Here is a 16453-nt window from a genome sequence, read left to right as displayed (position 1 = left end):
TAAGGGTAAGTATTGTTCCCATTCGGATTGCCTTTCCAACACATAGCACTTGAGAAGGTCTAAAACAGTGACATTAGCAATTTCGCTTTGACCATCTGTTTGAGGATAATAAGCTGACAAAAAATCAAGCTTAGTTCCCAAATTCTCGAACAATGCTTGCCAAAATAGCCTAGTCATGCGAGGATCTCTATCGCTGACAATAGTCTTACAATAGTCTTTGGCAATCCATGATGTTTAAAAATTTGAGCTAGAAATATTCTAGCCATGTGATCAGCTTTGGTCGTCTTCTTAACTGGGAAGAAATGTGCTTGCTTACTGAATCTGTCTACTATAGTCCAGATTGCATCATTTCCATTCTTGGATCTAGGAAGATCCATAATAAAATCCATGGCAATACTTTCCCATGGCGTGTTAGGCACAGGGAGTGGCTTGAGCTTGCCATAAATTTTATGTCTGTCATATTTCACTTTTTGGCATACTAAACACTCGCGTACATATTGTTCAATGTCCGCCCGGAGTGCTAGCCAAAAGAAATATATTTCGAGGGCACTAGTGGTAGCAGCAATTCCCTGATGCCTGGCATAGGGAGAATTATGTGCTTCATCCATCACCTTTTGTCTTAAGGGCTGAGCTATGCATGTTGCTTGTTGACGATATAGTGTATTATCCCTAATGGAATAAGGTGGCCTTGAATGACCAGCTTGAAGATCTGCCCACATTGTAGCGAAGTCTGGATCTTGAGGATACATCTCACTAAGAGATTCTAGTTCCTCACGATAAATAGTTGTCATTGCATTGATCTTTGGACGCCTGGAGAGAGCATCTGCAACGGCATTCTTTGTTCCAAAATTGTGTAGAATCTGAAAATGGAACATTGAAAGAAAGTTTGCCCATCTCATCTGCTTTTCTGATAACTTTCTCTGTGTGAGAAAGTAGTGAAGACTAATGATTTGTCTTGATTATAAAACCAGCTCCTAACAGATAATGTTTCCAAATGGAAAGAGCATGAATTACTGCCATCAGCTCTTTCTCATAAATGGAAGCATGCAACTTTGCATCTCTAAGGCGCCAACTTTTGTAGGCTATGGTGTGACCCTCTTGGTTCAAAACTGCTCCTACACAATCTCCAGATGCATTGCGTTACACCTCGAAAGGTTTACAAAGATCAGGGACGGTGAGAACAGGTTCGTGACTGAGTAGATACTTAAGCTTTTCAAAAGCTTGTTTTTGTCCAGATCCCCAATGGAATGGAATCCGCTTCTTCGTCAAATCATGGAGAGGGCTTGCTATGGCGGCAAAAGCTCGAATGAAACGCCGATAATAGGAGCAGAGGCCGAGACAACTTCGTAGGTCATGTACTGTAGTTGGTATAGGCCATTCTACAATTGCTTGGATCTTATCAAGGTCCATTCTCACTTGGTTGTGAGATACTATACGGCCCAAGTAGTGAAAAGAACTCACTCTTCTTAGCATTCATGTGTTTGCGTAATTCTTCAAACACTAATGCACGATGCTTGTAGTGTTTCTCTTCCGTCTCTGAGAAGATTAAGACGTCATCGAAGAAAACTCCTGTAAATCTTCTATATGAATGGACGATTCTATCCATCATTCTGTTGAATGTGGCTGATGCATTAGTGAGTCCAAAAGGCATCACTAAGAATTCATACAACCTGAAGGTTGTTCTAAATGAAGTCTTATGCACATCTTGAGGAGCTATGCGGATTTGATGATACCCGCTCTTCAAGTCTATACGACTAAAGACACTTGCTCCTTGTAGCTTATCAAGAATGTCATCAATCGAAGGGATTGGGAATCGATTCTTATTGTGATCTTGTTTAAAGATCTATAATCTATGCACGTACGGAATGTGCCGTCCTTTTTCTGTACTAGCAAGACACGTGAACAATATGGAGACGTACTAGGCCTTATTGAGCCCTTTTCCAAAAGTTTGTTAACCTGCTTGAGGATCTCCTCTTGCTGCATTAAACTAACTCGATAAGGGGGCTGATTTGGAGGAGAACTCCTTGGGATCAAATCTTTGTATGATCCTCAGGTCGAGAGGGTGGATCTTCATCTGTAAAACAGTCTTCAAAACTTTCTAACAACTTAATTCTTTTTTGCTCTAAAGTTTTCTGAACATAGTCAGGAATGGGATGCATCCTGTAGTGCCAAGGCATTCCCAAGATGACATCACACCCTTCAAGTGAAGCTAGTAAGAAAGACTCTTGATCTTTGTAGTTATCAACCTTTAAATTCAGCTTCCCTATGATTGGAGTAGAGCTGGAATTTTGCCCTTTGATAGCAGATGCTGCTTGAATAGAAACTCCAAAGCGGTTAGGCTGTAAATTTAGGTCATCAGCTTTGTAGACATGAAATTGTCTGTACTGCCGGGATCAAACAGAATAAGAGCCCGTTGGTTGTTGATGCTACCCCATGCTTTGAGAAGAGCTCTTTCTTTCCCATCCTTGGTTGTATTTCCCTGAACATCTGGGACTGCATTGGAGGAAGGTGGTTGCGGGGTTTTGGTAGGGCAATCACCCTTCATATGTCCAATTTGTCCACACTTGAAGCATCTTCCTTCGCTGATGTAGGTTCTCAATTCAGCAGGAGAGAGGTGTTTCCCTTTCTTGGGCTGCTTTGGCTTTGCTTCAGCATCGGAGGCAGTTCTTCTCTTCTTTTGAGGAGAAGAAGTGGAAGTAGGCTGTTCATGGAGAGCCTTCTGCTTGGCATGACAGGTGCTTTGCTCCATCTTCCTGGGAGTACCCTTGTCATGTATACCATCAGCTATGCGAGCTGATTCCATAAGTATCTACAAGTTACCTCGAGGGTAAAGCTTCATAGCCTTTTGCAAGGCTTCATGCAATCCTGCTTCAAACTTGCACATCTTCTCCGAATCTTCTATCTTCTTGAATGGGATGTTTTTCAAGAGAACATCCCAAAACCTATACACATAGTGTGGAACAGTTTCGTTCTCTAACTATGAGAGTCGATCCCATCCTTTCTTTACTTCTTCCTCATAGTCAGGAGGAAGGAATTGTGCATAGAACTCCTTCTTGAAAGCGGTCCAATCTTGGGGCTTGCGTTTTTCTAGGATAAGGGTCAGCCACCAACTGTTGGCAGTGCCTTTCAAGTACATGCTCACGTGGCAAATCTTGGACCTTTCCTTAAAGTTCCCTTCTGCAAATGCAACTTCAAATTGGCGGATGAAAGACAAAGCTTTGTCATTATCACGCCGTCCATTGTAGGTGTCAAATTTTACATCTTTGTCACCTGACTTGAATGTTTTCTGCTTGTGGTTCTTCTTCTTATGATGCTCCTTCTTACTATGCTTAGACTCCTTGTGGATAGGAGTCCTTTCCCTTGATTGCACTTCTTGCTGCGGTGGATCGTCAAGGAACATGTCCTCTGGAGCGCCTATGTCATCCAAATCCTTCATGAAAGAAAACTGAGGAGAATCAAGAGGATTTTGCTCTTGAACCTTTGGATTAAACCGCACATGACGTTCTAGAGGTTTCTTCTGTCTCTCGTGCATGCGGAAGGTTCCAATTTTATTTTATTTTTTCCGAGAAAGAGATCCTTCTATTAGTTAATGAAACTACCCATAGGGCTACAACCACCTCTACTAGAGAGGGCTGCAACAAACATAAGGGGAGACTCTCCCAATGAAAAAAAAAACAGCATATGTACAATGAGGGCTAAATCAGGATATGGGAGGAGGGAAGAGCCACACAGGTGGACGGTAGTGCCATCTAAGCACACCTTGGACCATGGTGAAGAAAGGCCCAGGGCGCCATAATCGAAGGAACGCCTCTCTACGCTCTGGCATGCGGTCGGAACTGCCCTGAAGTCTCTCGAACTGTCCCCTGAGAGTATGGATCAGCTCCAGCCAAAAATCTCGAACAGTCTCTGTTAGTGGCACGAGGCGAGCCTCAAAAATGCTGAAGCAGCGGGCCCGCCAAATGAACCAGAGTGCCAGGCCACAGACGAGCTCCCAACACACCTCTCTCTCACTGCACCACTCCTGTGGAGTGAGCTCTGTATAGCAGGCTGGAGTGTAGGCCGACCCCCCTGTATCACTATCATCCTGCTGGAGGAGGATAGCTCAAACTGTAGTGCAAGGCCCGTGAGAGTGGACCAAGCAATTGCCCCCTAAGTGTACTGCCGTGCTGTGGAGAGAGTTGGCATCAGCCGAAGGACACGAAGCCAAACCTGTTGTGCCATAGGGCAATCCCAAAGACAATGACGCTGACTCTCCAAAGGATGGTCACAAGCTGCACATGCTGCCGAGAGGCCACTATGTACAAGCCTGCTGCCCACTGTTGTAGCTCTATGTACAACCAGCCACTTGAACAGCGTGACTTGCGCAGTTGTCTGGCGTCCCACAGCCTCGCTTAAAAAGCTAACAAGAACTCAAACTGTGAGACCCTCCTCTTGCCAATGAGGTGCTACACCAAGATGAGCCTCTCTTCGTGCTGCCAGTATAGACGTCCCAGTCAAACAGTGTACTAAAAGAAAGGGACACTTGGATGGTCGGCTGAGAAGAAAGGGTCCCTCCAAAACCACTCTCTAGGATCCCACTGTACTCGTGCTAGTGAACAGCACTTGCAGGCCCACAGCCTCCAGTGGCCTGTCCCAAGAGCAGCTAGGTCAGGATCTATGACACACGTCCTCCCACAGATGCCCACAACTCGGATCCTTTGGAAACAACACTCTGAAATTTGTGGGGCCTGTACTGAGGCTCTGTGTACGCCCTGTAGCTCAAAAAACATGGAGGGGACAGACTCTAAGCAAGCCCGAACTGCAATGAGGACCTCCAGTCGCGTGAAGATCCCCATCCATCTAGGCGCTGCTGACTCCAAAGGTGTAAGCCACTCAGCTGGTACTACCTCTGTGATGTCCTGACACATGCTCTGCACCCCTCTCATGCCCTGTAGCTCGATGCTTTGAAGCTCCTTTGACAAACCTAAGAACTCTAGCCAGTCACCTAAAGTGCGTGTTGGACCCTCTACCATGGGACCCCAAGAAACATGAGGCCTACTACCAACCAAGTGGCCTCTCTGAGTGCTAACCATGGGGTTCCAAACAAGGGGCTGTCTGAGGCGCTCCTCCGTGAAAGTGGGATGGTGTTGCTCAAGGCCTCTCCGCGGCTGCTCCTAGGAGCGAAGTAGGCTCACAGCAAAACGATCCTCCAGTCTCCTGCTCGGACCAACTCTGCGCATCTCTATGAAAATCCATCTTATGGAAGGTCTCCAAGGGCCTCCTGCCTGAGACACTCTAGCTCTAAGCCGCTGAAGCAAAAGCTCCATCCAGGGCTCCTCCCTTGGAAGCAGTCCTCTGACGACAAACTTCCCAAGAAGAGCTCTCCTCTGTTGTGCAGGGTCTATGATCTCCAACCGCCCCTGAGCACAAGGTAGAGTGATGACCTGCCAGGCCACTTTGGCCCGAGCTATCTGAGTGTCGCGCCCTGACCAAAAGAAGTTCCTGATCAGCCTCTCAACCTGGCTGATGCAGGAGCTCGAAAAGATCCAACAAGATGTAATGTACCACGTAGTAGCCAACAACACCTAGTTGGCCACTACAACTCTATCTGCCAAAGAAAGTCGTGCCGAGCTCCAGTGTAACAGCTTCCTCCTGATGGACAGGAGGAGGGGAGCAATCTGCTACCCAGGAGACAAGTCCAAGCCAACCTGACAACCCAAGTATCAAACTGCAGCCCCTGGGGGGATCCATCTGAAACCCTCACCTGGAAGCCAATCAAGGGCAGGAGCACTGCCCACTAAGAAAGCCACTGTCTTCCTCCAGTTGATCAGTGCGTCTGATGCACAACAAAACGCCTCGATAGCCTGCTCACACCTGCGTAAGTTGGCCTCCTGGCCCTCCAAGTACAAAGCTGAGTCGTCTGCAAACTCAGCGTCCAGTAGCTCATTGCCCCGAATAGGGAACGCTAAGCCACGTAGACCAACCTGCTGTGAAACCAAAAACCTGCTCATTGCCTCAACATAGAGCAGAAAGAGGAAGACAGCCCTGTCTGACCGAACGTGTGAGCATGAAACGGTCTCCTCTCCCTCCTGCCAAAAGCACCTGACTGTGTGCACGTCTATAGAGAGCTGACACACCTCTAATCCAAGTATCAGAGAAGCCCATCCGGCGTAGAGTGCCCTCCAAAAAGTCCCAGCCAACTCTATCATAAGCCTTCTCAAAATCGAGAAGCAAAATTACCAGATCCTCACCACGGAGGCGTGCGAGGACTGAAGCCTCCCAAAAAGTAAAGCTGTTGTCAAGGATACTACGCTCCTTGACAAAACCTGTCTAGGTCCCATGTATAATGTAGTCTAGAAGTCGTTGAATCCTCAAACTCAGAGCCTTGGCCAGAATTTTGTAGGCTTAGTTGAGGATGGTGATGGGTCGCCACTGTCGAATCTCATCCAAGGAGCCACCCTCCTTGGGAATGAGGTAGATCAAGCCCTCACTCATGTTGTCAGGCATCTCTCCTGTGTGTAAGATGCACTGAAAAGCGCTGCATAGGTCCGAGCCAAGCAAGTCCCAGTACTCTAAAAAAAAACTGGGAGTCAAACCATCCTCGCCAAGACAGCTACCACGAGGAAGTGCTCTAAGGCCTGTGTGGAGCTCCTTTAGCTGAAAAGGCAGTTCAAGCCTCTGGCGCATGTCCTCAGTCACAAGACAAGGCATCTGTGCCCAAACCTGCTCTTTGCATGCATCCTGACGCTCTAACTGAGGCTCAACTGACAAGAGGTCACGGTAAAAGTCGGTAGCAATTGCACGCATGTCCTCTGGCTCTGAGGCAACCGACCCGTCAAGCCTCCTCAACTGGCTGACACTAGCGTGCGTATATCGAGGTCCCGCTATCTCAAAGAACGCCCCCGTCACTCTGTCACCCACCTGGGTCCACTGAGATGCCTGGCGATGGAAAGCAAAGTCATGACGCCTCTCCTCTATGCTAGCAAGCTCTTGGCGAGCCTGCTGTAACTGCTCCTCCAACCAGGGGCTGTCTGGGAGATAAAATCTATTTATCCGAATGTATTTTATATTGTTATGCGCTCCCGTTTGTGACAGGGAGCGGTTGATTGTATGCTTGAACCTCCAAGCGACACAGGCTGCGGTTTGGGAGCGTTTGGTTGTACCAGCCCTCTCAGCTCATGGCCCGGACCTTTTTAGGTTATTTACCGAGGGAGTGACGAGGTAGTTGTTGAGTAGCTTCATACCGCAGGCTGTCTGTCTCAAGGGAGTACTCAGCGGCGTTGTTCATTGTCTCTTGTAACATGCATATGTGAGCATTTATGTTGCATTGTGATGTGCCAACCACTGAATATTCCTAATTGGATGAAATTTTTTTGGAAAGCCAACGACCCAGGATATCAAAGCTCCAATCTGGAATGAGAAAATTGATTGTCCCTTGGAATGTCCCTCAGAATGACCTTCAAAAAATTTTGAGCTAGCTTGAGTTGTTTTGCAGATATACGGTAATCGCGAACAATTACTTTCTTTCAAGAAGGGGGATGTCACAAACTACTACGTGTCAAGCCACTGAAAAATGGAGCCATAAGCAGAAGCAGTAGAAGAAGAAGAAGCAACAGAAGAAGTTTTACCAACTTGCAAAGTCTTGCCGAGTGGCGAGGAGCTCCCGCTAACTTTGTCACGATTGTGACTATGTTGCAGTATTACATACACTCCTAGCTGCAGATACGCGAAGTGCCATGCCAAGGAGGACCCCTACGCTTGGATGGTCACACCCCTTCACCCAAAAGACGTCTCTTCGCCAAAAGCCACACTCCTTCGACGACTGGTCACACCCCTTTGCTCTACAGGTGCGACTCTTTGCCCAATGGTTGCAGCTCTTCGTCGAAAGGATGTGTCTTTACGTCTAAAGTCATGTCTCTTCACCAGGAGACATGTCTTTTCATTTGTGTCTCCTCATCTCCTATATAAGGAGCCCTTATATCACACATTCAATCAATCAAACACAGAGTCTTCCAAGTCTTGTTTTTTAGTACAGTTCAAGATTCCTAAGTCTTAATCATGAGTTTAAGTACTTAATTAAGGATTAGTACCTAGAATCCTTACAGTGGTATCAACCCGAAGGTTGTGAGCCTCTCACCCTCGCAACTACACTCTATCCCCTTCCCGGAGTTGTATGGAAGAAGAAGAAAGGTCGTATGCATGTGCATACGAGCATATGAGGTAACTTGATATTTTTGTTCCAAGTATATACATAAAAGGACAGCAATGAATGTGTGCGGTGTACCCGGCCAAATTTGGTGCCTCTTCACAATCGGCCACCTCAACTATGCAACCCTTGGGCAGCAGGTAGCACCTCTTCGCTTTATACACTCGCACCCTTTCATGTGAAAGGGCACTGATCAGTGGCACTCCATCGTGCTTTGCCGATTGTGTCCATGTCGTGCCTCTTCGCGCAGGCTCTTCTCTATGGAGGTGCCCCTTCACCAAAGCGTGACATGCGCCAAGCGGCAGGAGTTGCGCATAAGAAAATTTACTCGCTGGTTGTGATGCGCTGGTAAAACATGCGCTGGTTAAAAGTTACATAGAGAGAGTTTTTTAAACAACGCTAGCTGCACCTTGTATTGGCTCTGATATTTAAGTTGACCACCCGCCCCAAAATTGGGTGGCCGGCCAAAGGGGGTGAACTTCATTAAATGAAGCTTGCGAAAATTCTTTCCGCACGCTTCTCACACATCCCTTGGCGCACAATTTACCAAATCGCTGGGCTAAAACGCTGCGCTGGCTGTTTTGACTTTCTACGCTGAAGTTTTTACGTAAAGAAACCAGCAGCGCATAAGTTTCAACGCCTTCAATTCGATTGGGTAAATTGCCCGGTGGTGAACCTCAAAACTAGCTGGCCTGCCCCAAAAATAACTCAATGTGGACACCTTTTAATTGGGGGGACAATAACCAGCAGCGTTTCTTTTTTTTTTTTTTTAACACCAGGCAGCGTAGGACTCTCTCTCCTACCATACGATTGCTAGCTATGGGATATAATACTTGCCTTCATGAAGCGTGTTTTGGTAGCACTACTGCACCATATTCCTTCATATATGCTCCCAGATGGAACCCGATGGCATGGAGCTTTGCAAGATTCCGAATCTCCCGCGCACAGACGAGATTCCCGATAAAATCTTGCCAGAGAATTCCCCTACACATGAAGTGTTCATGATTCCAGATTCTCCCGCTCAGAGCCGGAAGTCATAATTATTCTGGATACTCCAAAACCCGAAGTTATTGAGATTCCCGATTTGCCAGAGCCGGAACCCGCTCCCGAAGCCGTTCCTACTCTTGCCGTACCCGTGGCAAAAGCTGCTCCTTCACATGTTTGAGTTCCCTTTGAGGCATAGCCATGCCGAATTCTCAAGACGGAGGTGGTCAATCAAAAGACGCCCTTGCTCTTATTAAGGAGCAGATGGCCACACTTTCACCAAGCCTCGCATCGATTCACACTCGCTTGGATCAGATGCAGATGCAAACCTCTTCTCGGAATCACCCAACTGCTTCTCGGACTACACATGCAATTTCTCTACCATCTTCTTCCGACACTTCAGTGGTCGACCAGGAAGAACTACTCACACAAAAGCCTTTGAAACTCAAATTTTCTCACCCAAAGCATGGTTTCTCAGAGACAGCTAGACACAAAGTACCTTCGTACGAGCAGCAAAAGTCTCAGCATGAATATTCTTGGAAATGTTGCAGTATTAACCAACCAAATTCTTATTCGAATCATCAGCAACAAAAGCAACATTATGAAGCTTCCAACGGATCATCAGCGATATCAAGATGGGCTTACTTAGTGCCACATATATCCGACCCTAGTCGAGTACTCAGTCGTGAATGCTGTGACGCTGAACAAGTTCCCCCTCGCGAGCCATGCCCTACATTTGAGTCTTTCTTGTCTGATGGTGATACAATTACAGATTTATTAATCCTTTCCTTGTGCAAGAGGATCCTTCGGAGGTCTAAGAGGCAACAACTTCCTCCACCTCCCCCTTGTCAATTGGAAGCCTTAAGACCCGCTGAGAAAGCTAAAGATTCAGAAGATTCCAGTTCTTATGTGACAACCAACAAGCACATAACCCCTTCTTTGGCCGTGATCCACGCAGGAAAATTCGCCTCGTCACCGCCCTTGCAGAATACGGTCTTTGTCTCTAAACAGATACCAGATGCTATGGTGAATGATAATTCTTCAAACTTGAAGACTCCAGTCCCTTGCCTTCAACGGTGCAAAGGATAAAGCAGATACAGACTCTTGCAACAACAGTCGCTGCAAATGAATCTTTGGACACAACTTGTTCTATTGATAAACCTTTACAGATGGATATACCTCCAAACACTACTCTGTCTCAGTCTACGACATCCCTTCAGAAGGATTTTATTGTTCCAAACAAACCAATGGAATACCTTACAGATTTCCAACCAATGGTCATCACTCAACAGAAAACTCAAGTCAGTTTACCAATAATTTCACTCGAAGCAGATACAGATTCAATCTTTTATTGGACAAAGCTCGAAGTTACAAATGACTTTGACAAAAACACTTATCAAGTTGCAGATATGATCAGTTTTCAGTTTGGCAAAATCGTCATGGTCAATAACAGTACCATGACATGGGACTTAACAGAAAGAGCTTTTGATGCAGAAGCACAACCACAATACATTTCCTTCTCCCGGAGTTTCTACAACTACCCTGGGTTTTATTTAAATTTTAAAGAGGGAGGGAATGTCACGATTGTGACTATGTTGCAATATTACATACACTCCTAGTTGCAGATACGCGAAGTGCCATGCCAAGGAGGACCCCTATGCTTGGATGGTCACACCCCTTCGCCCAAAAGACGTGTCTCTTCGCCAAAAGCCACACTCCTTCGACGACTGGTCACACTGCTTTGCTCTACGGGTGCGACTCTTCGCCCAATGGTTGCAGCTCTTCGCCGAAAGGATGTGTCTTTACGTCTAAAATCATGCTCTTCACCAGGAGACATGTCTTTTCATTTGTGTCTCTTCGTCTCCTATATAAGGAGCCCTTGTATCACACATTCAATCAATCAAACACAGAGTCTTGTGAGTCTTGTTTCTGAGTACAGTTCAAGTTTCTTAAGTCTTAATAATGAGTTTAAGTACTTAATTAAGGATTAGTACCTAGAATCCTTACAAACTTATGGGACCTCGTCCGATGGGGCCCTAGTCACTAGCAAATAAAGAACTTCACACTAATGACGTGGCAGAGTTGTACGGACATCCCGTAATCTTCGTTGGCTTGCTGACGTGGCAAACTGTAAGGGCAGTCCCACAATTCACCCTGACGTGGAAACTGTACAATTTTGCAAACGTGCTGGCAGCTTTTGGCGCTAGTGATTTTGGAACCAGATGCTTTTGAGTTTGAAGCTTTTCATGTAACTGCTTTTCATAGGCCACGAACCTTTAAATATGAGCCAAGGGTTCATTCTCTGGCATGCTCCGCGTGGAGGTGCACAGGATGGAGTACTGGCGATGTACTGAGTTCAAGCAATATAAAGAAATACCAAAAGGGGCGCCAGCGTTTGGGACCAGTGCTCTCTCTTGGGGTGGAACTCCGCCACTTGCCGTCTTGTTGGATAGGGGAAAAGGGTAACACACCCGGCACACAAATAGTACGCCTCTCTATAGCCCAGGACAATCACTGCACCCCTAACCACTAGAGTTCACCTTCAAAACACCATAACCTCGCAGGCAAACCGTCGTTTGCACCCAATTACACACACACACACCCATTGGGATACCACAACCACTCTCAATCACTCTGTGCACAACAGACCATCGGGGGGGCACAATCGCAGACACACACCCGGGAACACAAGCACACAAATAAGAGAAAAGAAAGGGGAAGGGAACGAATTGACACCAACTGTGCAGCTGTAAGGTGCAACGGAAGTGAATGTTGAACTTTGCTCAAGATGATTGCTCCGAACTGTGCTCAAAGGTTCCTCTTACTTACGGAAGGGAGAGCCTTCCGTTCCTTTAGTGAGAGAGTGCAATGATCACAAACGAAGTGAATGACATTGTGAATAAAGGTGCTGAGACTGAGAGAGAGAGAGAGAGAGAGAGAGATACGACACCAGACGGTTCTCAAACCCTCCTCCAAGGGCCCCCCTCTCTATGGCGAGAGAGGTCTATGCTATTGATTGCACAAGTTTGGTACAATGGTCTAAATGCAATGGACTTGCCAACGATGTTGACGACAATGATGACGACGACGAGGATAGGCTGAAATCTGAAGACGTTGGGGCTGAAATCTGCAAATCTGCTAACTGCTGAATGTTGACACTGTGTCGGCAAGGACGGCGATGGCGACGATGCGACGACGATGCGCTGAAAACGGAGATGCTGAAATCTGCGGACAGCGGGCTGAAACTGAAAACGCTGGCTGATCTGCCGGGACAGCGAGGATTTGTTGCAGTTAGGTGAGGTCTGCGAGGCTAGGGACGGGATCTGCTGTGTCAAGTGCTGAAAAGTGAAAATGCTGAGGCAATGGGTTGATCTGACGCCGGAAAACTACAAAACGCTAGGCTATCTACAATCTGTAAAAACTCCAAGAGATTTGTAGCCAAAACGCCAAGGCTGATCTGGTATCTGCTAACACCAGGGCTGAAACTAGTACTACTGAAAACGCTAGGCTGAAACTGTAGCCAAAAACGCTGGTCTTGATCTATTGTTGGCTGGAAACGCTAGGCCTACTGCCGGTCTTGCTGAGAAGGTGCACTGTAAGTTGATGGAACTTCTCTTGCCTCTTCTACCAGAAAGTGCTAGCGCTAGGTTTTTTATATAGTAACTTAGCAGAATTGCCCTACCCAATTTTCCAACAAAAGTCACTTATTAAATAATAAGTGAAAAATGGATAAATTGGGAAAATAGGTTCTATGCACTGTAAAATGCTCATGATGGGTACTGACTGTCATGCTTATGATCATGCTGTGTGCAACCAGAGGCTATGCAACTACTCTAAGTGCCTGGACATGCACAGCCTGCGCACAGGCTCACAAAGGTGCCAAAACACTTCCTAAGCTAGTGTTCTAAGCAGATCTGAACCATGGACCTGAAGTAGCTTGTCCAAATGCACATAGGGTTAGATGTGCACGTGACAGCAGCAATAATGGTTTTGCTTGTGAAAAACATCATATATAAGATATCTCCAAGCCGGTACACCCTCGGCTAGCAAGAGGCAATCAATTTGTAACCCTCGGGCTTCTCATCGACACTACGACCATGCTTCCCTGCTCAACACTCTCCCCTGGAGCAAACTATGGCCACAAAGATTCTTCCTCTGCCGCCGTCGGAAGCTCTCCTCCGAGCTCTCTTCTCCCCTCCAAAACGAGGTCCTCCTCCGACCAAAGATGGATCCCTTTTCCTCCTTTTGGAGGTGTGAAACTCCTCCTCCTCTTGAATTAACCACATGCTATTTTCGGACTCTCCCTTTGCATAAACCAACCCTGTCAACTCGATATGCTTAGTCCCCAAGCCGGCTGCATGTGTGCATCCCCTTAAGTCCAAGGGCTCAAGCCTCACAGTCACCGCGCCGTGACTGTGGGCATCCCCCCTTACTAAAATAGTTGGCAACTTTATGGCACGCGCGGGCACCGCACTGCCACGTCATCACTGGCGCAACAACGTCGTCGACGGCACCAACAGACACAACTGCCTCCATCAACAGAAAGTGCCACCAGGCCATCGCCCGCGTACGCGCAGCAGCGCCCACCACTGGTACACCATTGCCAACGAGCTCATGAGCTCTTTCTCCACCTCATTGGTCACAATGGGCGCCACACCCAGCTCATATACCCCGCGAGCCTGGCTCCTCACATGGCATGTGGGGCAAATATTGTGCCACATGGCATTCTTCCATCCCTTGTCCTTCAAGGCCCCCTAAAACTCCACATGAACTTCAAAAAATTCATCTTTTTTTCTGCCCCAACTTCCAACTGCTCCCAGTTCTTGCTCAGTTATCAGATGGTCGAGCCATAAGTTTCCATTAAAAGCCTCCATTTCCGGACTTCAAACTCACCTGCGTGCTCTGCACTTCGACTTTCCCTAGATTGCAAACTGAGGCCGTCAAAACCGGCAAAATTCATTTGTCGCCACCTCGCAAGCAACTGGTACCAATTTCAACTTGCAATATCTTCCTGATCCGGGCTCCGTTCGGTGCACTGTAACTTCCCATAGCCTTCGCTTGCCATGTAGAACACAAAAGAATCATGGTGAAGCTCAAAAAATATCAGATGGTACTCCGACCGAGGCGGCCAAACTAGCTCAGAACTGGCCCCTGACGAAATTTTGACTGACCGTATCTTGACATCCTCGACTCCAAACGAGGATCTAAAAGGACCGACATGCCCCACATAAAGAGCTCTACAGTCCCATGCACTGAAACCCGCTCTGACCACATGGCATCCCGTCCTGTCCGTCCCAGATATGCAACTACCTCCAACTTCAAAGCTCCGTATCTTGCACACCATGACTCCATTTGACGAGCCGTTTGGACCTAATCCTCCAACACTTCAAGCTCTACATATTGAGGCCAAAAACCAACACCTTGGACCTCCTTCATCTTTCACCCCAATTGGCCCTTCATGGAGACCTTTTGGTCTGAAAAACCACATCATACATGGATACCAGCTGCTACTTGTCTGCCAGGGCTCTTCCCATCTGCTCTATCTCTTTGCCCTACACCTATATACCTGCTTGTGTCATCTTCTATGGTCGACCAACTTTGGTTGCACCATCGTGTGTCGCGCATCTCTTTCGGTTTTTATTTGAAGTGCCTAAAGTTATTCAGTCTGTTCTTTTCCGTTGGCACATGGTGCCCATCCCCGTGACACCGCTAAACCAACCAGTTGAGCAATAAATTAATTGATTATACAATGCGGGCATGGGTTGCTTATATTACTAACCAAAGGAATTTTGCCTACCTGGAATCTTGTCAAAGAAGTAAATACCTAAAAGACAAACGATTAACTAGGATCACATGGGCATATGTTTCATTCAGGCCCGCTCTCAACATTTCCATATGACCCAAACTCCCCGTTTAGATGCTTCTCACGTGGTGAGATGAACAGGATCCTCACGCAGGAGGATCTTCGGCAGTTATACATTTGAGACATGGATCACACCTAGAGAGCCTCTACCATTGAGGATGCAATCTTACACAGAGCACTTCAGGACTATTCTAGACGACGGCTTCATCAAGCGATCCAAGTATATGGACACATATGTTCACATAGTGCTAAAGTGGCAATTGGGCAGCTCAGAGTCTCATCCCACACACTAGAGTTTAAGGTTGGGCGGCCAACACATATTCATGATGATTTTAAGACATGCAAAGTATGTGGAGGTGGGGCAGAGGATGAAGAGCACTATGTGCACAAATGGAGGAGATTGATGAGAACCGCCAACGATCGATGATGGATCTCCTATGATTTAGCTCTTTTAAGGATTGTACACCTTGCATCAGCTCTCACCCATTATATTCCCACACGCACATCCACATTGTATTGTATTAGTCCCCCAGTCACTACTTTCACCCCCCTACTCATATCCTACACAGTTCAAGCTAGCTGCTTGGTTCACATCTAGCAGTTAAGATTTTGGTTTTTCACTTTACTTCATTTTATTTTTGTACCCAGTCATTGTATTAGACCACCAAGATTCTTTCAGTTTGGTCTCATAGGTCATTTTGGCTTTTGAAGACGTTTAATATAACATTTCGTTTCGTTTCGTTTCTCTCTCTCTCTCTCTCTCTCTCTCTCTCTCTCTCTCTCTCTCTCTCTCTCTCTCTCTCTCAAATATTACTTTATGTGGTTAAGCAACGACAAACACATACCGGACTAATGAATCTTACCATGAAGAGGTGGGCTATGATAATCCATGCCACATTTTGTTGTGTGAATATAAATTGTAAGACAAATCCAATGATAGAAAGTTGGAGGAAAGCTCGAAAGACAGCATATGCCATCTCCCTGCCTATGCCTAGTTTCTGAAAGATTGAGATAGAAATAGCGATGCTGACAATTAAGAGAGCAGCTACAGGCTTCAGCAAACCCTTAGCATATTCCTTCAATAGGGCAATGTAATCTGTTTCAATTTGTACCATGGTGACAGGTTTGAAGCCAACACAATTCAATCTGAAACCAAGAGAGAGGACACGATGAGGATATGGACAGGGAACAAAATAATCAATACATACAGTATGTGCAGAAACAATTGAGATCCTCGAATCTGATTTGCACATTTGTCCACTCTTTAGCACACAACATATTCATGCTGTTATGTCATTTGTTCCTCTCATTGCTCTTCTTCTCTAACCTCTATCCTTGCGGTGCAGGCCTTGTACAAGGTGCATAGCATGTCATTAAACAGTTCACGGGCAAAATTAACACTTTGACAAACTCGTAATATG

General features: G+C 46.5%; 1 protein-coding gene across 2 annotated transcripts in view; it reads right to left on the bottom strand.

The window, feature by feature from the left end:
* ALS3 (aluminum sensitive 3) overlaps nt 1-16453 on the bottom strand; it is a 53309-nt gene that overhangs the window by 36388 nt on the left and 468 nt on the right. For both annotated transcript variants that reach the window (XM_086488022.1, XM_086488023.1), the window contains one exon: nt 15896-16178. In XM_086488022.1, the coding sequence (XP_086344148.1) occupies nt 15896-16147 (252 nt within the window). In that variant the 5' untranslated portion in view covers nt 16148-16178. The remainder of the gene's footprint in view (nt 1-15895; nt 16179-16453) is intronic.

This window comes from Adiantum capillus-veneris, chromosome 18 (genome assembly GCF_014529385.1).
Source record: "Adiantum capillus-veneris isolate H3 chromosome 18, ASM1452938v2, whole genome shotgun sequence".
In the NCBI taxonomy this organism is placed as follows: Eukaryota; Viridiplantae; Streptophyta; class Polypodiopsida; order Polypodiales; family Pteridaceae; genus Adiantum; species Adiantum capillus-veneris.
This window is presented reverse-complemented; position numbering and strand designations above follow the sequence as displayed.